Raw genomic sequence first — 25214 nt, 5'->3', positions numbered from 1 at the left:
CCGGTGAGCAGGCCTCAATTATCACTTTAAGATGCAGCACTTGACAGGGTATGGGAAAACACCTGTAACATCCACATGCTGGATTGCTGAATATATGACTATACCTATAAAGAGGCTGTTCTACCATTACACACAAACTATGTCTGTGCTGGGAGGTGAATGCCTCATTGTTTGCTTGGTGACCTGATGCTGTATGATGGCACAACGCCTGGGGCTGGTATATTGTGTGACACATAGGAGACAGGATTTCCCATACTCACAACAAATAGAGCTGTCTTCTCTCTGTCAATAGGTCTGTTCACATAGACCCGACCGGTGTGATGATTGACCTGGAACAGGCCCTCTTCTGGGGGTTTATCCACTCCAGGTCCGCTGATAAGATACTGAATGCTGAAATTGTCCGATCTGTCATTAAAGAGCTGAAAACATAAAATAATTGCAGATGGGTTCAGTGATTGCCAAAAAATTATGATCAAGTAAGGCTAGGCTTACCCTTATACAGTGCTCTGTGCCATGTGTACGGGTGTGGGGATGTCCAGCACTCTCTCTGTAGACTGTAGATTACGTGATGCTATGTGCCTGCTGTATTGCCTGTCTTTAATGTGTTTTATTCTCCTATGGGCTGCAGAATCCTGTGTTCAAAGGTGACAGGGTTAACCCCTACCAGCCATGGAGAGGGAGGGGTTACTGAGCATGTTTAGGAAGCTAGTTCCTGTTAGTAGGGGGTTATGGAAAGTGATTGAAAGGGAAAGGACTCTCAGAAGTACAGTGATGTCAGAGTTGGAGAAGGAAGTAACCTTCAGTTTGGAACAGTAAGGCCATGTGCACACACTGCATTTTTTACACTTTTTTATGCAGATTTGTCAAAAAACTGCATGCCTATCCTTATGCCAGCAAATACAATGAGAATTCTAAAGTGCTGTGCACACGTTGCTTAATTTTTTTTCTTGCAGATTTGGTGCAGAAAATAATCTGTAGCATGTCAAGTCTTAGGGGTACTTTGCACACTACGACATCGCAGGTGCGATGTCGGTGGGGTCAAATCGAAAGTGACGCAGATCCGGCGTCGCTGTCAACATCGGAGTATGTGAATCCTTTTTACTACGATTAACGAGGGCAAAAGCGTCGAAATCGTATGATCGGTGTAGCGTCGGTCATTTCCATAATTTCGGAAGGACCGATGTTATGATGTTGTTCCTCGTTCCTGCGGCAGCACACATCGCTGTGTGTGAAGCCGCAGGAGCGAGGAACATCGCCTTACCTGCGTCCCAGCTGCAATGAGGAAGGAAGGAGGTGGGCGGGATGTTTACGTCCCGCTCATCTCCGCCCTTCCGCTTCTATTGGCCGCCTGCCATGTGACGTTGCTGTGATGTTGCACGACCCGCCCCCTTAGGAAGGAGGCGGGTCGCCAGCCAGAGCGACGTCGCAGGGTAGGTAAGTGCATGTGAAGCTACCGTAGCGATAATGTTCGCTACGGCAGCTATCACAAGATATCGCAGCTGCGACGGGGGCAGGGACTATCGCGCTCGGCTTAGCTACCATAGGCTTGCGATGTCGTAGTGTGCAAAGTACCCCTTAGTGCGTTTTTGCTTGTTTCCTGTTTTTCAGCCCCTCTGCCCATTGACTTCATTATGAAAAACGCATGGAAAAAACACATGCAAAAAAGACACCAAAAACGCACTACATTATTGGTGCGTTTTTCTGCCAGAAGATGCAGATTTGATGCAGAAAATTTCTGCACCAAATACTCAACACGCGCACATACTGTAGGCTAATAGTGTCGACTGAACTGTACATAGCAGGCAAGTTGAAGTACCTGTCAGCAAGAGACTTGGAACTGCAAATCCATGTTGGCCAGGATTTGGGGACACGGTAGAGGAAAAGGATCAGCCCGGCTGAGGACACGTCAAAAAGGGTAATGGTGCTGATAGACATTATAGCATGTAGTTTGGGTATAGTAGACACAGAGAAACACATTGACTCGTGTGACCCTACACCACGAATATGGAGGTTCTCATTAAACCCTCCTCTAACCGTGTAACATTTTACCTATGCAATATGCCATCGCCTGTAACTATGACATACAGTTGAAACCAGACGTTTACATACACTACCTAAAGAGAAAAAACTGCATGTTTTCTCACTATCTGACATGAAATCAGAATAAACCTTTCCCATTTTAGGTCAATTAGGATTACCAATATTATTTATATTTGCCAAATGCCAGGATAATGAGAGAGCGAATGTTTTAAGGCATTTTTATTACTTTCTGCAAAGTCAAAAGTTTACGTACACTGAGTACTATGCCTTTAAACAATATGGGACACCCCATATGATGATGTCATGTCCATGGAAGCTTCTGATCGGTTTATTAGCAACATCTGAGTTAATTAGGGACTGTAACATCTGCCTGAAACCACAGGATGGCTGTCACGGACAGGCTTGAGGCAAGCCGCTCACTAAACAGGATCTTGAGAACCTCAAAACCCCCTATACAGGGATTTGGAATTACTACAGGGCCTCGGAGATCGCTACTTGTGGAAGGCTGCAATCCCAAGAAGAGTAGTCGTCAGACAGGGTTAAACCATGAGATACAGAAAAGGGACAAAATCGGCAGACAAGAGCGTATTCAGGAAAACAGGCTGAGGTCAAAACCAGAGATGGCAATGAGGTACAAAAACGGCAGGCAGGAGAGTAGTAAGAGAGCAGGCAGGGGTCAAAACACCGGGATCAATATACAGAACAGAGCAAGAACCAGAGACAAGCATGATAACTAGAGTCTATATCTTGCAGTGACAAGCACACAGGAGGGGGAATAAGAAGGGTGTGGTGCCTTCCCATTGGCTGTAGCTGAAAGGTGGTAACTTCATCTAGAAGACACATGCCACCACAGTCAACCATTGGTACTGCAGATCCCAGGGAAACCCAGCTTACTGGATGGGTGGAGCCTGCGCTCACCAGAGTTACTGGCGCTGACTCCTCCCTTATCACCAGCATTGCCCAGGGCGGAACTATGGCGGCGCCTGGTGATCGAAGCAGAAGTTGCAGGAGCAGACTCTGGTGGAGACGTGACAGAGACAAACGTGTGGATGTATTAAAATGCACACCTGAAATACACTACTTCTTTGTGTAGTTTCATGGGAAAGTTAAAAGAAAAATCTGCCAAGATCTTAGGAAGAGAATTGTGGACTTGCACATGTCTAGTTCATCCTTGAGTGCAGTTTCCAGATACCTGAAGGTGCCTCATTCATCTGTACAAAGAATGTTTTAAGGCATTTTTATTACTTTCTGCAAAGTTAAATGTTTACATACATGTCGTTAATATTTGGTACCATTGTTCTTAAACTGTATGACTTGGGTCAAATGTTTTGGATATCCTTCCACAATCTTCTCACAATAGTTGGTAGGAATTTGGTCCCATTCCTCCTGACAGAACTAACTTGGTGTTAAGGCCGCTTTACACACTGCGATATCGGTACCGATATCGCCAGCGTGCGTACCCGCCCCCATCGGTTATGCGACACAGGCAAATCTCTGTCCGTGTCGCACAACATCGCCCGGACTCGTCACACGGACTTACCTTCCCTGCGACGTCGCTGTGACTGGCGAACCGCCTCCTTTCTAAGAGGGCGGTTCGTTCAGCGTCACAGCGACGTCACAGCAGCGTCACTGAACCGCCTCCCAATAGAAGCGGAGGGGCAGAGATGAGCGGGACGAACATCCCGCCCACCTCCTTCCTTCCGCATTGTGGCCGGAGGCAGGTAAGGAGAGCTTCCTCGTTCCTGCGGTGTCACACGGAGCGATGTGTGCTGCCGCAGGAACGAGGAACAACTTCGTTACTGCTGCAGTAACGATATTTGAGAATGGACCCCCATGTCACAGATGAGCGATTTTGCACGTTTTTGCGACGATGCAAAATCGCTCATAGGTGTCACACGCAACGGCATCGCTAAAGCGACCGGATGTGCGTCACAATTTCCGTGACCCCAACGAGATCACTTGAGCGATGTCGTAGCGTGTAAAGCCCGCTTAACTGAGCCATGTTCGTAGATCGCCTTGCTTGCACCTGCCTTTTCAGCTTTGCCCATAAATTTTCAATAGGATTGAGATCAGGATTTTGTGATGGCCACTCCAAAATATTGGCTTTGTTATCCTTAAGTCATTTTGTAACCAGTTTGGCAGTATGCTTTGAGTCATTGTCCATTTGGAGACCCATTTCTGCCCAAGCTTTAAGTTCTTGTCTGATTTCTTGACATGTTGCTTCAGTATTGCCACATAATCTTCTTTCCATGATGCTGCCACCCCCGTGTTTCACAGTTGGGATGGTGTTCTTAGGCTTCACAGCTTCTCCCTTTTTCCTCCAAACGCAATGATGGTCATTATGGTCAAAAAGTTCAATCTTAGAATGAAGGTCTTTCTTCCTGTGTGCATTTGCGAACATTATTCTGGCTTTTTTATGTTTCTTTTGGAGTAATGGCTTCTTCCTGGCAGACTAGTCTTTCAGCCCATGTTGATACAGTACTTGTTACTACAGTCACTGTGGATAATGACACAATTTTACCAGCTACCTCCAGCATCTTCACAAGGTCTTTTGCTTTTGTTCTTGGGATGATATGCACATGTCTGCCTAAACCACATTCATCTCTGGTACACAGAACCTGTCTCCTTCCTGAGCGGTATGATGGCTGGACATTCCCATCTTGTTGCATATAATTTTTTGTACAGTTTAACGAGGCACTTTCAGGTATCTGGAAATTGCACCCAAGGATGAACCAGACTTGAGCAAGTCCACAATTCTCTTCCGGGGATTTTGGCTGATTTCTTTTGACTTTCCCATGATGCTGCACAAAGAAGCAGTGTGTTCCAGGTGTGCATTAAAATACATCTACAGGTGTGTCTCTAATTAACTCTAATGCTGCCAGTAGACGCTTCCAAAGACATGACATCATCATAAGGACTATACCATGTTGTTTAAAGGCATAGTATTCTTAAGGCCACTTTACACAGAGCAACATCGCTAGCGATGTCGCTGCCGATCGCACCTGCCCCCGTCGTTTGTGCATCACGGGCAAATCGCTGCCTGTGGCGCACAATATCGTTAGTCCCCGTCACACATACTTACCTGCCTAGTGACGTCGCTGTTGCCGGAGAACTGCCTCCTTTCTAAGGGGGCGGTTTGTTCGGCGTCACAGCGGCGTCACTAAGCGGCCGCCCAATAGAAGCAGAGGAGCGACCCGAACGGCCCGCCTACCTCCTTCCTTCCTCATTGCAGGCGGCCGCAAGTAAGGTGATGTTCCTCATTCCTGCGGTGTCACACGTAGCGATGTGTGCTGCCGCAGGAACGACAAACAACCTGCGTCCTGCAACAGCAACGATAATCGGGAAAGGAATGACGCGTCAACGATCAACGATTAGGTAAGTAATTTTGATTGTTAACGGTCGTTCGTGCGTTTCACATGCAACGATGTCGCTAACGAGGCCCAATGTGCGTCACAAATTCCGTGACCCCAACGACATCTCGTTAGCGATGTCGTTGCGTGTAAAGCGGCCTTTAGTGTATGCATGTATTCCCTATCTCTCATTATTCTGGCATTTGGCAAATATAAATAATTTTGGTTCCTAATTGACCTAAAACGGGAAAGGTTTCTTCTGATTTCATGTCAGATAGTGAGAAAAACATGCAGATGAGTCTTTTTAAATAGTGTATGTAAACTTCTAGTTTCAATTGTATGTGTCTCTGACATGTTTTCCAGATGAAGATTGCAAGTGTTCAACCTTTTAGTTTCATAGACTAGTAAGAAAGAGACTGTTTTCTTAACATCATCAGGCTTATTTCTCTGGAAAATGAAGGGTCCCAACTTGTCCTGCTGTAAGCAGGATGGGAGTGACAGCCAATTCACCCAGTACATCTGCACACACCCAGGACCAACAATTTCATGTAGCGTGGCGGGGTGAAAGAAACAAGTCCTCCCCCATGACTACTGTCCCTGACCATATTACACATGCACTAAGCTCCATAGGAGTTTCCAAAAAACAGTGTTCTGACAGGAAGCCTGACAGAGTCTCGACAGAGATATTCACTTGAGTGGATGCACATTTTGTGCATGTTGAAAAGAAAATTATTCAGCCGGGAGGGAGGCCAGACTGTGCCCACAGTGATTCCGTTGGCTTTATTCAAGTGAATGGCTCCTTATAGTAAAACTTTGGACTAGTGACTCCGTATTTGGCCACAGTCACATTGCCTCAACCAGAACAGAACACCACTGCCTCTCTGCCGCTGTCCCATTATTCATGACAAGCTGTAGCCATGACCTCATGAGTACAACGCACATAACCACTGCAGCCAATCACTGGGCTCAGAGGCTTTACCCATATAAATGGCACAAGACTGCAGTGCCCACGCATTGGCTGCAGCAGTCATGTGTACTGGAGTTGTAACGTCACCGCTGCAGCGAATAATAGAGCAGCAGCTGAGAGGCAGCGCTGGACACGGAGAGGGTTAGTAACACCTTAGTTTATTATTTGAATTTTAGCAGTAACCAATGAGAAAAAAACACTTTAACTTATCAACGTCAGCATCATGATGTGTGAAGCGGCAAAATAATATTTGTCACCATACATCAGGGAAACCATCAAGTTAATGTGGGCGACATCTGTACATTGTTGTGTTACATGAGAACGTGAGCGCAGCTCAGTCTTATTCTTACATCTCCAGCATATTTCGGGAACGGTCCTGGGTCGTTCTCTTCTAGCACTATGGTTGTCAGGACCCATCTTCTCTTGGAGCGTCTGAGTGGACGAAGGCTGTCTGCGGTATCTACATGCTGTATAGAAAGAAAAAGTATGAATTTCCCTGTTCATAACTAAGATGGCCACAGTGATTAGTCGTAATGCCAGCTCTGGGATCCACTATAGAATAGCCCGGAAATAACCACTAGGTGGAGCCCTTACTTACAGGTCCCTGCCCATTTTCTGCATGTGTCCAAGGTACTAAGATCATCCAGATATATTGCATAAAAACACACCTAAAACTTGTAAAACCAATTAAAACTATATATTCATATTTATTACAAAAAGTTATAAGACTGAAATCTTTGCCATTCATATGTGTAAAGATCAGAAGTATGAAGACATAGGACATAGAGATTGGTATATGAGAATATGCGTTGGACACATAGCATTTAGGAATAGATATGGCCTTATGTAGCCCTTACAATGTGGAAATTTATCCTTGCAGTTTACAAATATGACTGATCCGATAACTGCAGTGCTTGCCTGAACTTGTCGGACCAATCACAATTGCAAATCTTGGATGTGAATGGCACCTTGTGAATAGCAGGAGCTGCCAGAGCAGACTGTCATGCTCAAATTTTTAGGTCCATTTGGAAAATTAATCGTATGCATTAGCACGCAGGCTACAACTGGTTAATGTGATACCTGAGTGTGGTACCCTACACACAAGGACCCAAAAGACATGCAAGTAAGCACACTCATAGAATTTTGTATGTACTCCCCGTGTTTGTGTGGGTTTGTCGCATGTCAACATGTGGCCTACCCCGACAAAGTCACAGATTTTCAAATGTTTCCAAATGTATCGGATTTTCTGTCGTTGGTCACAAGTCGCTTGCAGCTCACTTGTCATAGACGTCAATGCAAGTTACTTTAGACTTCTCAAAAAATTGCTGCTGTGTGATATGTCGCCATACAGCTTCAGCCTCAAGGGTTAATCTGGGTGCGGTTGTTTATGTGGTTACCCTCCCAAGCACACCCAGCAATGTATGTTACTTATTTACTATGCGACTTATTCACATACCCGCTTCACGCGTTTCTGGACCACTCTCTTTGGCCGCTCTCCAAGGGAAGTGATTGCCTGGTAATGAGAGAGAGAATCAAATTAGATGAATGATTAAAACAAAGAGTCTAAAATAAAAGTTTGTTTTGCATATATTTATTTACATGTGAACAAATACATTAATGGGGTTGTCCATGATTTAAAAAATGTTTACTTCCTGCAGCGATCATGTGCCATATATCTATGTGACCACTGCAGCCAGTCACTGACTTTGGAGTTGTTACTTATAGGTAACAGCACAAGACAGCTAAAGCCCCCTTCACATTTAGCGACTTACCAGCGATCCCGAAAATGATGCGACCTGAAAAGGATCACTGGTAAGTCACTGGGAGGTCTCTGGTGAGATGTCACACAGTCAGACCTTACCAACGACTCAGTAACGATACAGGTCGCAGCAGGGACCTGTATAACGATCTCTGCTGTCATTGGGACCCTGTCACACAGTATCAAACATAGCGATGCGTCCTGCCCAGCAGGACATCGCCTTTGAAGAAAATGGTCCAGGACATTCAGCAAAGACCGGCGACCTCACAGCATGGGCCAGGTCGTTGCTGGATGTCACACATAACGAGATCGCTGTTGCGTCACAAAAACCGTGACTCAGCAGCCTTGTCGCTAGCGATGTCGCTTAGTGAGACGTGGCCTTAGGATCATTGTTGACTTTTCTGCTGTGGAGTTGTGAACAGTTTCTAATATGTCTGTTGATTGAGTTGTACGTAGCCCGGCACAGAGTGGGGTTAATATTGAAGCTGTCAGGCAGCAGTTTATATAGGAACACAAGAGGGTCTTCCCAGGAGATTACAGGAGTTTATAGTTATTTAGACCTGGAGTTCATGAGTAATGGACCTAAGGACCAAAAGTTAGCAGACTGACGTTAAATAGGTGTGTGTTGTAAAGAAGAGACTGCAGTAGATAGTAAGATCTAAGGACCAAGGAACTGGGAAAAAAAACGTGAAAGATTGCAGAGACTGATTGACCAGAAAGTCCGATAGACCGGAACATGGGCCAGGTAAGCAGAGTGAATGAGGTGAAGAGAGATCAACGTGAAATGAAAAACGTGAGTGCAGAGGAATAGACAGAGAAAGACGTTAATGAGATGTACCCAATTAGTGAATACTCAAAGTGTATAATGATTGCCATAATGGGACACAAATTCCTCTATGAGGAATGAGGGTGCCTCACAGACCAATGGACTTTTTATGCAACAGTGAGGAGTCGTACCGACACAACCTCTACAGAGGAGACCTCACAAGGGAAGACGGGAGCTTTCAGGACTGTTGGTACAAAACCAATAGAATAAATTGATTGAACTGGCATATCATGTAACTGACGAGAAGTGCTGGTACCTGCTTATAGGCAGTGCACTGTATAGAACAAAGAACTGTGCCTACTATTTTTTTGTGCAAAACTGCTATCAACAATACTTTTGGACATTGGTCTCTCTTAATTTTCTGTGAACCATCTGGTCCTGGCTTGCCATATCCCATGGCATTCGGCAGTCTGTGGAGGCACATCACCCAGGTAAAGAGCACAACAAATAAAAACACCTATCCTGGACTCCCACCGTCATGTAATGTGCTGGGGCGTGTGAGATAAGTACCTTGCCAAAGGCTATCCCCCGCGCCACGTTACACTGTAATCAACTGCAGATTTCATATACATTGACATATAGTCACATCCAGCTGAAGTAAGCGCTGGCATTGGCGGGCCCCCCCTGCAGCACGGGCCCGGTCATGGTCACACCCTCTTTATCCTACTATGTTCAGGACAAGATCAGTCACACCTCAATGACACAAAGCTGAAATTTCATTTCCTGTTAGCTTATGGCAGTTTGTGGAAAACTCATCTATTGAGCCATTGATCTTATTCCCGACTTGTCAAGCAACTGCTGTCTAAATAAACCTGGCTTTCTCCAAATATGAAATATGGATCTGCGGATAAAAATCAAAGCTCCCCATACACTTTAGATGGCTGTTGGCTGAAGGATGGTTTGGCCGATCGTTTGGTGGCATCTATCTCACCCGACGCTCCCATACGAAGGAGCATGTATAGTGAGCTTTAGAATACCAAATATTTAACATGTCACACAGTCATTCAATATTTTAAAACATGACTAGCCCATGAACACAATGGTTTCCAGTCTCAATATCAACCACTTAATAAAACAAAACTAATGTTACGTCTGTGGCTTTAGATGAACGCAGAGCTAAGGAAGCAGATCAGCTCCTTCCTTTATCTGTGGTCTTCTCCCTGTTATCTCTCTCCAGTTCAGGGAAAGTTCCCAGCTCATTCTGAATATGTCTCATGTACTATCTCAAAGCTTTCTCCTCCTTTATTAACCACAAAGAACAGTTACAATAACATCAGCAACAAAGACATTCCCTCTCCGGGTCAGTGCCTGCCATAACAATCCTTCCAGTGAATATGTGGGTTCCCATAGAAGGAATAGTACAAGGTCATGACCATTGAGGAAGGATTCTCCAGTCGTGCTGTATGTGTGTTACCCACCAATACCATCTGTAAATAATACACGAACTGCATGTGACTTGGTTTAAAATTGGCCACAGCAGCCTTTATTACCTATTATTTACATACTAACACAAGGGGGCGCCGTCCAACGGGCGACCCCAACAAATAACAATAGGTAACACAGTAACCAATACAGTAAATATACAACCCTGAGTAGGCCCAGTCCAGGAACCACTTCTCACCCCAGTATCCCTGGCCGCAACACACCGACCCAGAGATGAGGTATTAATCACCTACGGATTAACCCCCCAACTTTGCAGAACCCCGTGCCTGCAACATCCCGGAACCTGGAGCCACCATACCAAGATGGTGTCTCTCTGTCCAGTTACCATTGCCTTCAACCGCCTCTGGACCAGACCTACCCCCCGCTGCTGTGACAAAGAAACAACCCAGACCAAATTCCCCTCGGCATTAAACACAAGGGAGGGTGGGCGGGGATCGTTCCATATCCGGAAGTCAAGAGAGAGGGGGTAAGTCAAAGTCCTTTACTTACACCCCTCAACTGTCCCACCTCTTCCTCCAGGGAACTCCTCCTACCCACCAATCCCTTTACTCTGCCTTATAAACAAACCATTCCTGTTTCCATTAACCCCATCACTCCTTCCCTTCCCTCTAGTCATGTCGCCCCTCCACCCTATGGGTTCCATGGCTTTCTTGACCATTGAGGAAGGATTCTCCAGTCGTGCTGTATGTGTGTTACCCACCAATACCATCTGTAAATAATACACGAACTGCATGTGACTTGGTTTAAAATTGGCCACAGCAGCCTTTATTACCTATTATTTACATACTAACACAAGGGGGCGCCGTCCAACGGGCGACCCCAACAAATAACAATAGGTAACACAGTAACCAATACAGTAAATATACAACCCTGAGTAGGCCCAGTCCAGGAACCACTTCTCACCCCAGTATCCCTGGCCGCAACACACCGACCCAGAGATGAGGTATTAATCACCTACGGATTAACCCCCCAACTTTGCAGAACCCCGTGCCTGCAACATCCCGGAACCTGGAGCCACCATACCAAGATGGTGTCTCTCTGTCCAGTTACCATTGCCTTCAACCGCCTCTGGACCAGACCTACCCCCCGCCACAGGACAGGGCACGTGACTCCTTACGTGGCCTGGACCCGCCACACACCAAAAGCTTGTACCACACCTCCACGCAATCCCAGCGTCCACAAAACAGCACCAAGCACGTGAAGATGCACCCCCATCGCATCCCCAAAACCACCAGTTCAGCGCCACCAACTTTTGGCGCCGCCCCCCCAATAAGGCTCGATTGATACTGCCTATCGCACGAGCCACACGCCATTCCAACCTGGTCACACTATCAAAACTACCCCACGATTAAGCTCAGGTATGTCTTACACAATGCAACAACCAACTATTTATTTATTTATTTTTTTTTTAAAACATTCATAAATAACTTCTCGAGATACCAAATCGCTGCCTCCAATTTACTGGACCAGTACCATCGACCCGTCCAGCCCCAACTGGCAACATTCAGGCGAGCCTCAGACCGTCGAGGCCCCGAGAACCAACGAATGCCCAAATATCCAAATGAGGCACACCCTCACCACAAAAACCCAGGGGTTATAAACCCACAGATAACACCAACCTGTTACGCCAACCCATTCCACTCCCAAAAGACTCAAATGCCCCCATTGCCTTAACCCGATAACAACTGAGGCCAAACGTAACACCGAAACAAGAGGACTCCCACCTCCCAATACTTCTCACAACCCCTTTTCTGAGCCCACCGAGGGGCCTCCGTGGCAGCCCAATCCAGAAGGAATACGACCCATAGTATTCCGGGCGCCCACCCCCGCCACCTGCAATCAAGTCTGCAGCACTGCCACAAAATGGTACCTTAACAAACGCGACACAATAATGAGCCTGGGCGCCCTCACAACATAATTCCGCACCCGGGACCGCGTATAACAACACCAACCTTCACCACCCGCCTAATCTAATTCGGTGAGCGACAAAGCCGGCGCTCAACCCACTGCACCACCTCGGACACATCCTCCAACATCCAACCTCCGCTCTTGACCGTAGATGGGCTGACCAACCCCACAATCTCAAAGCCCCCCAAAAGGCTAACACAAACCGTTTTGGACAAGGGAAACAAAAACCCGCTCGTGCTCAGATGAACATAGCCGCCACAAACCACTCACCAAACGCTGCCACAAAACAACGGAGACGGACCCTTGTATCCCGCTCCCTCACACCCTTACGACCAAACCCTTCAAGGCCTGCCGCGCCCTAAGATCCTGCGAAAACATCTCTCCACATCTAATCCTTAACAAGACAGCCACAGCCGCCACCCTCTGCTCCACTGCGGACGCCGGCCTAGCAGCCTGAAAACCGTTACTCACCACTGCCAACGCCACCATCAAATACTCCACCGGGCCTTCCTCACACATTGTCCCAAACGTTATCCACGCCACCCATACTTCTGAATATCAGCCCCAAATAACCTCAGTCACTGGGCACCGAGCCGCTCCCCAACACAGCCACACCAGACTCCACAAGCCCTCCGGACACACCGTGCCCACCTCGTCTGCTACCCGCCTCAACTCCCGAGACCTGCAGAACTGGAAGGAAACACAGCAGCTGCTATTCCCTTGGCGAACCCCAGTACTGGTTGCGCCACGCATAACATTTTTTTTTTTTTTTTTTTTTTTTAAAAACACATCCAATTGAGAAACCAACTGTCGCAAGTACGCCACCCTTGGCCCCAGGATTAGCAAACCAACTATTAATCGAATTCTCCACCAACTGATAGCCAGAATGACAGCACACCTTCCTCTTGGAAAAAACTGCCAACCTCCACCACCCGACCACTACCACCGATTGGAAGCGCTACCCCACAATGCCCAACCAGAAAACAACTGGACCCGCTGCCTCCGAGTACCGCAGCTACGTTCCATCAGGTAGCACCTTACCCAGCCACAATCCGCGGCCACTAAATCGCCGTAAGAAAAAACCTCCTACACCATCAGATCATCATTGATCTCCCTCGTGACCACACACAAAGGATCCGATGGCTGCACCCTTGGCGCAGCCATCGCCAGCCGTCCAGCAGACACGCACCCCAGCGGCGTAACTCTGCACCCGTGGTTCGACCGCCCCTGCAAAGACTGCACCGCCTGAAACCGCACCGTCTTAGCTGACCTAACTGCCTCTATCGCAGCCCATAGGACCACACCATTACCCACGAATCCTACCCCTCTGACCATAACATCAAACTTTATCCCCACAAACCGTATCACTGGCGTTGGACCCTCAGTCTTCGCCTGCGCCAACAGGCCCAAAAGAGTATCCACCACCATCTATAATAAAACAATCAACCTCAACGAATCATCAACCCGCCAACCCGATGTAAAGAGAATCAACCTATAATGAATAAGAGGTGTAAGCTGGGACACACCACGCACAAACCACTCCACCAAGAAATAACCGCCTCCAAAGGAACATAAAATGGGACAACAACCCATTAGCACCCACCGATCAACATAATAATAACTCCCCTCCCCACCGCAGCACCAGACCTGCTAGCTAGCAGGGTGGACCAGCAACAAACTAAATGCCGCCTCCAAATTCGCCTTTGCCATCAATGCTCCCCGGCTCACCGCCTTTACCAAATCCCACCCTCTGTCAAACGACACATAATAAACCGCCGACAATTCTGGAGCCAAGCAGGCATACACCGATGACTCCTCCAGATAAGATACGTTTTGAACAAGCCGAAATATATACATCTATATACGGCTCATTTCCGGCACTACCCCCCAACAGAGAAACCCAATCGTGACAAGGAGGGCCCCGAATGGCCCACCCATCCTGCCCAACACCACTTCCTGACCCCTCTTTCCACTGACAACCACCAGGTGTCCCCTAGCCCAGCGCAAACTTCCAATAAGGAGGCAAAGATCCACCAATATAAATAGAATGACGCAGAATTACTATGTTCCTTACCACAACCCAACACTTATGCTTAAGACAACCGTCCGCGCCAAATCTGCACCACCCATCCTTCTATTCCCCCCAAAAAACCCTCATCGTCCGTGTCGCCGGGGTTCCAAGCCCCGAACAGCCAACTACCCCCCAAAAAGGGGGGGGGGGCCTGACTAGGAGCCGCCATCCACTGCAGCCATAAGGATGTGCCCGTATGATCCTACCGCATACTGGCACGCAACACCTTCCCTTGCTGAAATTACTCGGCGTACTGAAGCCAGACTAAACCGCCATATGACCTAACAAGCCACCCCAAATGGATCCATATAACCGAACCAATTACCCAATTCCTTCCCCCGATACCCTTGCCAAAAAACGCAAATGCCCGCAGCCACGTTGCAAATGTACGAGGGTGAGCCTCCACCGGCGCTCCCCTCCCTCTACTTATCCTTCCTGGAATCACTTGGCTTAACCTAATCCAGGTGAAACTGTTCCCGGGGGAGCAGCGAAACTATTGCTACACGTTCCCCATTCAAATCTTATCCCTCACATCCTCCAGCAAGTGAGCCCCCCCAGCGGGCCTTTGAAGCACCCATACCTCTCACACTTGGCCACTGTCAGCCAGACGCACCACCTCATCCCCCTCTTCGTTCCTCACCACTCACTCTGTCACAGCCCTTGCCGCCTCTGCCCGAAAATGCTCCCCTGCCGCCTCATGCGCCCTCACTCTGCCTGCCGCACCTGCGCCTACTAACCACCGATCCCGTCCATGCCGCCGGCGGTGCATGCGCACTCTCCACAACCGTATACACCACTTCAGTAAACCCCATACCTGGTCAAAACACCAACCCACTCGGCGCTGCCGTGTCCGCAGCCGCCCCCCCCCAGCCCTGCCAAATCCACGGCCGTCTCACCCGACCGCGACCCGGCATATCCTGGAATAAAAATCACGCCATCCGGACGTCTGATTCATCCGTCGCTGCTTCCTCCTCCTCCTCGCTGGAGCCGACCGCCTCTGGCTCATGTAATGCAGACGCCGCCGAAGCGCTGCCACCACCACGGCCGTCCTCCTGGTACGCCGCGTGGGCACCATCCTCCAAGCTCCATCTTCTGTCCCGCGGCGACAACCCCGGAAACCGTCCCGTCCTACGGGCTGCCACCGCGGGCCTTATCTTCTGGCCTGACCCCCCCTTGCTACCTGCAAGGACAGGGGGTACCTGTGGCCCGACCCGCTGCCAGCAGACTCCCATCCAGAGCCGCCAGCCTCCTGCCCTCCTGGGCCCAGAAGGCATCCGTCCGCCGGGCCCTCCCCCCCCTTGGGGGAGACCGCCGCTGCCGGGAGCTGCACGCCTGCTCTGGGTGACCAGGCGGGGACCGCAGGGCCCCCGCCGTCACCCCCACGTACCGACGCCTCCCGGGCATCCGTCGCACCATGCTCGCCTGCCCTGGTGCCGGACCCCTTGCTGGCTGCAGCCCCCCGCCCCCGCCCCCCCTCCACCCGCGGGGGGGGGGGGTAACGCTGGCCTCCGTCCTCGCCGGGCGCTCTCCTGGCCAGGAGCCGCCGCATCCAGCCCTCCTGGGCCCCATGAAAGCCTCTGTCCGCTGGGCCCTCCCCCTCCTGGGGGAGACCGCCGCGGCCGGGAGCTGCAACCTGATCTGGGTGACCAAGCAGGAACTGCAGGGCCCCTGCCGTCACCCCCACTCACCGACGCTTCCTGGGCACCCGTCGCCCCAGGCCCGCCTGCCCTGGTGCCGGACCCACCACTGGCTGCAGCTCCGCGGCAGCCCCCCCGCCTTCCGCGAGGGGTAAAGCTGGCCTCTGTCACCGCCGGGCGCTCTCCCCGTCCGGGAGCCGCCGCATCCAGCAATGCAGGCCGCGGCTCGGACCGGAAGTAGGCCGCAGCCAAGCCACGCCCCCCTCCCGGCTGCCGCGGCCCGGACGGAGATTCCTCCCGCGGCCGGAGCAGCAGCTGAGTACTGCCCTGCCCACGTCCTACCGCGGAGGGTCCCCGAAGGGGCTCTCGCATCTCCTCCTCGCTCCCCCCGCACACGGCAAGTACCTGAGATATGAGGGAGGGGGGACGCCGCCCGCAGCTGACAGGGGAGCGAGGGGAAAGTGCCAACGGGTTAACCCCCAGCAGCCAAGACGTGGGACCGCGCTGCCAGGGGCCCGTGCACTGCCATGATGAATCCGCTGCTCCCGGGTAGCAGCCATCCTGTCGCACGTCCGGATCGTTCCATATCCGGAAGTCTGGTGATGTGAGGGGCTGGGGAACCTCCATCATGACGTCCTTGTACAGATCTTTGTGTCCTTCTAAATACTCCCACTCCTCCATGGAGAAATAGAAGGTGACGTCCTGACACCTTATAGGAACCTCTCCAGTCAGATCGTTCCATATCCGGAAGTCAAGAGAGAGGGGGTAAGTCAAAGTCCTTTACTTACACCCCTCAACTGTCCCACCTCTTCCTCCAGGGAACTCCTCCTACCCACCAATCCCTTTACTCTGCCTTATAAACAAACCATTCCTGTTTCCATTAACCCCATCACTCCTTCCCTTCCCTCTAGTCATGTCGCCCCTCCACCCTATGGGTTCCATGGCTTTCTGACGTGTGCACACAAAATTTTTGCTGAGTTTTTTGGAACTGAAATTCAAAGTTTTGTAGTTGATTTCAGATTTTGAGGAGGATTTGGAAAGTTTTCATTCAGTTTCTGCTCCAAAATATCTTGTTTACATTGCCTTAGGATGCCTATGTCTTGTGTATTTACAGGATGTGTACATATTTCCAATATTAAATAACCAATGACCAGAGCCACGGCATCAAGCTCAGTGTTGGAAGCAGCAAAGCATCCCACAAATATTGTCATTACTACAATGACAAATGCATGCACAAGTTGATCTATATACGATCTGTAGGCGACACAAAATGGTAAGCAAATGGTAGCTATGTACAATAACCTAACACACTTCTAGCCTATACTTTTCTATGGGCACAAGAATTAAGAAAAACTACGTGGTGGCATCAGTAGGTGGGCATTATATGGCCATGGTGTGTCAACAGTCTATACTTTCTGGGAAAATTCAGGGACATCCAGCCTGTCCTTTGTCCTTTGCTGGTTAACATCACCACCACATCTCTAATCACCTGGGTCAGGACGACTTGCCATCATCTTTTTTCCAGAATTGTTCGGCAAATTCCTACATCTTTGTTTGCTAACAATTATTAGGCCTATGGAAAAGCTATTCCCTGACAGACACTTACCACCCACTAAAGGGAACCTGACAGCTGATACATCTGCTCCAACCAGCATGTATCAGACAATGGCTTTATCATTGCAGCCAGGTAAGTTGAACTATGAATCACAGATGTTTCAGAGAAAAAATACATCTCAAAACAGTCTGAGGACCATGCTGCTTTGGTGACTAGACCTTGGCCGATCCCCAGCGTCTTCTCGTCACCCAACTTCCATGAGTGACAGAACTCTCTCCATTGTGTGTGTATAGTGAAAATCCTCTCAGTCTACGTGGAGGTAAGACGCTGCCGAGGACCAACTTACTGAACTAGTCGTTTGAGCAGCATAGTCTTTCAAATGTATTCTTTCTTTGAAATACAGCTGCATTCGTGGAAATGATTGAGCCAGTGTCCGTTAACTTGCTCTTCATGGTTTGGGCATCTGTCACGCTCCCCGGGTCCCGTCGCCGCCTGTCACTCACCACTCCGGTCTCCGGTTCTCCTGCTCGCGGCGATCCCTCTCACTCCCCCTCCTGTACTTCCTCTGTGCCCTCCGTCAGCCGGTCCCGGCGTTCCCCTGCGACCCTGGACACTCCCTCTGGCTCCCCTGCATCTCCTTCACCTTCCCCACCGCTTCCTGCTCTGGTCTCCGGCACTCGGGCCTGCGCATGCGCTTTAGGGCGCGTGCGCTCACTGACCTCTTTTTAAAGGGCCAGCGTCCTGGGAACAGGATATGGCTAATTACAGGTACTGGGTATATAAGACTTCCCTTTCCCTGTGGGCGGTGCCTGTTCAAAGTGTTCCCATAGCTAGGTGTTCAGGTCCCTCTGTGTCTTGTACCCAGATTAACCCTGTCTCTCCCGGAGAGCCCGTCTGCCGTCCTGACCTGGTCCCAGAGTGCCGATTACCCAGGAGGTGTCCCGGTGACTGTTTGTTGAGGATCCCACCATCTCCCGTCAGCCTGAACCCGTCACCTGGACTTCACCTGGAAGCTCCAGTCTGCTCGTCCCGCTGGATCCAGACCCCGTCGGCTGTGACTACTCTGCACCTGTACCCGGTTCCCGTCATCTGTCCTGCCTCCGGTTCCCATTGGACTATTAGTCATCTCCCGTGCCGATCTCTGAAGGACCCGTACCCCTTCGTCCTGTGTTCCGGCTGCCGTGCATTTAGGCCCTCTGGTGGGGTGACCAGACAGTCCCTGTATAGGGGTTAGCTCTTGGTTGCCTCTCTGGGGGAGTCCGGTGCATGGTCCAGTGAATCCACCTCCAGGACGTTACAGCATCATGTGTCAGTTGTCAGGTTCCTTTTAAGATGAGGCATGCAGTCAAAATACCTCTTCTTTCCAGGGGCCCCATAGAAGCTGCTTGGTCTCCCTCTAGGTTATAAATTATTGGTAACAAATAGCTAATGTTTATCAGCAGCACTATAGATACCTGTAACTACATTAAGGGATATTTATAAAAAATGTCCAGGGAAAAGAAAAATAAAGTGTAGTCCAGCTGGGTATCATTTAGAGATAATAAAAAGTAACTTTTATTGCAGAATTAAAAATGCATAAAGTACACAGGAATTCCATACCGACTATAAAGGTGGCAGATTACAAAGACAAAACGTTTCGGTGCACTGTCGCCTTCCTCAAGTCAGGACATTTGTGCAATGAACTAGTCAAAAGAAAGGGTCTGACCCTTTCTCATTGACACAATCACTTTGGGTGATCATGACTTTATACAGTGATATGTAAATGTTTGGGCACTCCTGGTCAAAATTAATATTATTGTGAAGAATTAAGCAAGTTGAACTGATCTCTAAAAGGAATAAGGTTAAAGAAAACACACTTCCTTTGTATTTTTGGCAAAAAGAGATAGAGAGAGAGAGAGAGAGAGAGAGATAGAGAGAGAGAGAGAGAGAGAGAGAGAGAGAAAGAGACGAATTTACACATCTGAGCATGCTCGGTTGCTAAAAGATGGATCCGTCGCCGGAACCCATCATTTGACGGATACCGACAGATTCCGTCGCCCATAGGCTTCCATTATAACACACGACAGACGCCGACGCATCCGTTGCTGTCAGTTTTTTCGCAGCACAGGAAAAACGTTACATTCTGCGTGGCTTCCGCCCGACGGTCAGTCAATCTACGACTGATCCATCGCAAAACGGATGCAACGCAAGGCCACCAGTTGCAATCCGTCATTAATACAAGTCTATGAAAAAAAACTGAATCCTGCAAAATATTTTGCAGGAGTCAGTTTTTTCTCAAAGCGACGGATTGTGACTGAGGGAAAAAGACGGAAGTGTGACAGCAGCCTAACAAAAAGAAAAATGGGCTGATGCAAAATTTTCAGCACTCTGCATGGTTAGTACCTAGTAGCACCCCTTTTAGCAAGTATCACAGCTTGTAAATAATTTTTGTAGTCAGCCAAGAGTCTTTCAATGCTTGTTTCTTGTTTTCATCTATTCTTCCTGGGGAAAAGTCTTCCAGTTCTGTGAGATTCCTGGCTTGTCTTGCATGCACTGCTTTTTTGAGGTCTAATCACAGATTTTCAATAATATTGAGATCAGGGGACTGTAAAGACCATTTTATAACCTTCAGCTTGTGCCTTTTGAGGTCGTGTATTGTGGATCTTTACGTGTTTAGGATCATTATCCATTTGTAGGAGCTCTTTTCAGTTTATTTACACATGATGTTATGTTTGCATCAAGAATTTGTTGAAATGTCATTGAGTCCGTTCTTCCCTCTACCTGTGAAGTGTTCCTCGTGCTATTGGCTGCAACACAACCCCAAAGCATGATTGATCCACCACCATGCTTAATGGTTGTTGAGATGTTCTTTTCCTGAAATTCTGTGCCCTTTTTTCTACACACATACGTTTGAATATTGTGGCCAAAGAGTTCTATTTTAACCTCATCAGCCACTGTAGTTCAGGACTCAAGAAAATGGCATTTTCTTTGAGGGCCCCATGGGGCCCCGCCACGTTTTTTTCTCTCTTTCTGTGCACCAGACGTAAACATGTCAAGACCTATCCCTGTTCATAAATCATGGTTAACAGGTAGAAAACCTATAATTATGGCTGGGGATGATGCCGCCTTCAGCCCTATAAAGAACTATAGAAAACATTACACCATGTTATATACAACCCTGAGGCAAATTGTTTCTTGAATGTCCCATCACATCACAGGATTAACCGTACAGATGGGTGTTGTGTACCTAAAAGTCGACATAAATCGATCATTATCTCCACCTTGTTTGAAGACTTAATCTTTGTCTTTCAATAACAATCAATGTCATATAACTCTACTAAGCCCAATGGTCTTTCCAGTTTAATGGATGGTACTTCATATGGCAAGTTATACTCGCCTCCAGCATCTAAAAGTGGATGGTTTTACAAGTGCAAGTCACACGCATACACATACATAATTAAATGTAATCCTCATAATAAGACCCACCTTTTTCCTGGAAAAACAATGTAGCTATGGGTCAAGCATGTCACAATGGCTGGTTTCTTTGGAAAGACATGTTTATGCATGTATTCGGGGTAAGAAGGAAATTCAGATTAGCAGTAATCTGCATTTTTCTGAATGACTAACAAGCTAAAGGATTGTTGTACATTTCATGGCTGTTGGTGTCTCATTTCATTGTTTAACTGTGGTAATGCTCTTCCGTGTGCATACCTCACTTTTCTTTCAAGAGATAATGTATCAAATATGACTTACACATGGCATAAAGTAAGAAAACTTAAAAAAAATTGCAATGGAAAAAAATCAAGCCATTTCAACATTAATGAGTATTGTCTTGTAGACTTTTGCATCTCCATGGTTACAGACTACAAACAAACCTTGTGTAGTCAGATGTTCCATTTATCTGTTAATCCACTACCTTCTACCCTCTTTTCCTCAGACAATAGTTGAGAAAAAAGATTCTCCGAACTCTGATCCAGCAACCACATTAGTAATTTGTGGTCACCAGTCCTATTGTCTATAGCATCCCCCTCCCCGTGTCATCATGTGTATCACTAGCACTATAATCAGAACGGGCGCTAGGGATGCCGCAGGTATGCAGCGCTCTGGTCCTGGATGAGGGTCCTACAATCTTTTAGCTTAACTGTACCACAGGTAGATAAAAGTAATTATAAAAGATATCTCCAAGATGTTTTATTGAGACATAAGAATTAACAAAAATAAAGAGAGAATAAGGCTGTATTCACACTGATGATCTAAAACTTGCTTGTATTTTAACAGTGGAAAACAAACAAATTTCTAACTGCGCTGAATCAGTCTTATGTCCAAATTTGTTCCGCTATTTTAACAGACACAATGACTTTTAATGGAAATGAACCCAAGCGCAAGCTGTGTTCTTTGCATGGACCACCATTTAAAGTGGCCCATTGTCTTTAAAGGGTCAATGTCCAGGACAAATACAGTCAAGTCAACTCTCCCAACATCATTCATGTGAACAGGTGCCAACACAGGATGGTAGCATCCGATCACACCGTGTTTGGAGACACATCGGTCTCCATAGAAACTGTATACAAAAACAGAATTTTTTCAACCAGAACTAATTCCAAGGTTTTTTATTTTTTATTATAGGTACATTGGGGAAAATAAATATGCTTCTCATAGACACAAAGTTTAATGTTCATCTACAGAGACTGTTATTCTGCAGTCGTTTTTGCCAATATCTAGAGTTGCAGCTTACACAAAGAACTTCAAGGGCGGCTTTGCACGTTGCAACATCGCACGTGCGATGTCGGTGGGGTCAACTCGAAAGTGACGCACTTCCGGCGTCACTTTCGAGATCGTAGTGTGTAATGCTAGATGATAAGATTAACGAGCGCAAAAGTGTCGTTATCGTATCATCGTTGCAGGCTCTGACTTTTTCATAATTATGCTGCCGTGACAGGTACGATGTTGTTCCTCCCTCCTGCGGCTGCGACACATCGCTGTGTGTAAAGCCGCAGGAGCGAGGAACATCAGCTTACCTGCCGCCGGTGGCTATGCGGAAGGAAGGAGGTGGGCGGGATGTTTACATCCTGCTCATCTCCGCCCCTCCGCTGCTATTGGCCGCCTGCCCCGTGTGACGTCGCTATGTCGCCGCACGACCCGCCCCCTTAGGAAGGAGGCGGATCGCCGGCCAGAGCGACGGTTGCAGGGCAGGTGAGTGCATGTGAAGCTGGCGTAGCGATAATTTTCACTACGCCAGCTATCACAAGATATCGTACCTGCGACGGTGGCGGGGACTATCGCGTGCGACATCGCAGCATCGGCTTGCGATTTCGCAACGTGCAAAGCCCGCCTAATTCTAAATACTATCCAAAAATGATCACAGGTTACCTTGGAAGTATTTGAACCCAGTACAAAGTCTACCTCTATATATTGACAATAAAACTTAGAAACTCTAGCTAAGGTCGGTGGGAAGGCTCATGTGCCGCCCCTGCAGCAGTCGAACCGCTCGGATCTGGGGGTTGCTGTGGCTCGAGGGTCTCTGGACCCAGGCGTTCGCAGCCACTTTCAATGAAAAGGGGGTATTTACAGGGGATAAGAGTTCTTGACGCCACCCGTGGTTCGCAGTAAGGGGAGTACCGCCACTGCCGATGGGAGTACCCAGAGGAGATGGAGTGGGGCAGCCAAATGTCGTTCCCTCCACGGGTAGGGGAGGCCCCGGGACTCTGGATGAATGGAGGTGTAGGGTAGCCTGGTGCAGATTGGAAGCAGGGGAGGACAGCGTACTCACTCAGACTGTGATGGTAGTCATGCGACCACAAAGCAGACTCTAACACAAAGGTAAACCAAGTCTCTGGGTGCCGCTGCCACTTCAGGGGAGCTCGTCCGGGAGTCTGCTGCCTTTGGTATTGCTGATAATCTGTACCATGCCGCCATGCACTGTATTTTAGATGTTCTCAGTGACCCCTCGGCATGAAGCTGTCGGGGTCCCGCTCCCCACTGTTAAGTAGGGAAGCTGTGCTCTCGATGGCTGACACTTGGGATTTCAGTGGGCGGCATAAGCTGGAAATCCCTATCCCCCTCGTTGTGTTGATGCCTTCGATCTCTGAGCTCTTGGGGAAAGTTCATAAAGATACTGCCCTCCACAGGGAATTTGCCACCTAATCTGAATGCAGAATAATGAAGAGACAGAGAGCCTGGATTCTGGCAATGTGTCATTTACTGGGCTGCTTGCTGTTTCAATGAAATCGATATTTTATCACCAGGAGATTAGCACTAGTGGACTAGCAAAACTGTTGCTAGGTAGTTCTCCATATTCATCAGCTTTCTATAACCTCGTCCCCACCACTGATTGGCAGTTTTCTGCATATCAGTGGTGTAGGTGGAATTAGAGATCAGCATTCAGAGAAATGCTAGATCTGCAGCAGATAAAATAGTGATTTTATCAAAACTGCAGCACGCAGCTCAGTAAATGACACATCACTGAAATCAGTGTACATTAGGTTGTTCTCAGGAAAAAACTAGTGACAGATTCCCTATAAATTTAGAAAATAAAGTGCATGTGTGACGCCCTGGACTAGTCAGGTCGTCACAGGGTTCTGCACAATCTTTCTCTCCCCGTGCAGGGCTCAACCCCCCCATGGTTTTGGGAACCTAACCTGCAGTACTGCCTCAACCAGCATTCATAAATCGTAGTTACACCTCGCACCACACCTGTCAGGCACACCAGTAGGCTGCTAAAGCTGGAATAGGGCAGTCCACCTAGGGGTCAGGCAGGGAGGTGGGAGGGGGGGAAGTCAGCGAGGGAAGAAGTGCAGAGCACAGCTGACAGGGAGAACAGAAGTAGCTCCCGGTGACTGAGGAGTTGGGAGTAGCAGTTCCCCAGAGTTGAGTGGTAGCCCTCGAGCCGTAAGGAGCTCTGAGGAAGCTGGGAGTTGTAGCTCTCAAGGGAGAAGCAGACTAGGTCGCAGACGGTGGTCTGGACCTAGAGGAGTCGGACCCCTGGTCGCAGGGGCTTGAGGCTAGGTGCCTGGGACCTGTCTTGGAGAACGGTCAGCAGCCTGGGCCTAATCACCGGTCCGGGTCCGAAGGCACGACAGGGTACACGGACCCTAGGTCGGGGAGAAGCTTCAGGCGACCCGGCAATTAACCTGCGGAGAACAGGACCTCTATGGACTGTTCTCACGAACCTCAGAGATCGGGGGCATTAGCACAACAAGGGGGATAGGGCTTTCCAAACAAGCAGCCCACTGAAATCCCAAGCGTGAGATCTTGAGAGCAGGCTCCTTCACTTAGCCATAGTGGGGAGCAGGGCCCAGAAAGCTCCAAGCTGACGGGCCACAAAGGACACTCTAAATTCTGTGCCAGGAGGCAGGTCACGGACCACCAGGCAGTGCTGCAGGGGATGGGACCCAGACGAGCTCCACTCAGGAGACAGCGGCAGTCAGAGACTTGGTTTACCCTGTTGTCAGCGTCTGTTTTACTGCTGAGTGAGTACCTGATTAACCCCTGCAACCAGCGAGCCTGCGCTCCCCCTGCACTGTCCCTACCATCCAGAGTCCCGGGGCCTTCCCCTACCCGTGGAGGGTGACAACATCTAGCTGCCCCATTCCATCACCCCAGGTACTCCCAACGGCAGCGGCGGTACTCCCAATTACCGTACACCACGGGTGGCGTCACAAACTATATAAATTTCCCCT

The 25214-nt window shown here is 48.7% G+C and overlaps 1 protein-coding gene across 1 annotated transcript in view; it reads right to left on the bottom strand.

Moving 5' to 3' along the window:
* The window catches only part of CDH26 (cadherin 26), a 144102-nt gene that overhangs the window by 87150 nt on the left and 31738 nt on the right, over nucleotides 1-25214 (bottom strand). The window contains exons 2-4 of the mRNA XM_075350387.1: nucleotides 7814-7870; nucleotides 6708-6824; nucleotides 261-419 (exon numbers count right to left, since the gene is read on the bottom strand). Of these exons, the coding sequence (XP_075206502.1) occupies nucleotides 261-419; nucleotides 6708-6824; nucleotides 7814-7870 (333 nt within the window). The remainder of the gene's footprint in view (nucleotides 1-260; nucleotides 420-6707; nucleotides 6825-7813; nucleotides 7871-25214) is intronic.

Source organism: Anomaloglossus baeobatrachus, chromosome 5, assembly GCF_048569485.1.
Source record: "Anomaloglossus baeobatrachus isolate aAnoBae1 chromosome 5, aAnoBae1.hap1, whole genome shotgun sequence".
Taxonomy (NCBI): domain Eukaryota; kingdom Metazoa; phylum Chordata; class Amphibia; order Anura; family Aromobatidae; genus Anomaloglossus; species Anomaloglossus baeobatrachus.
The sequence above is the reverse complement of the archived record's forward strand: the minus strand, read 5'-3'. Positions and strand labels throughout refer to the sequence as shown.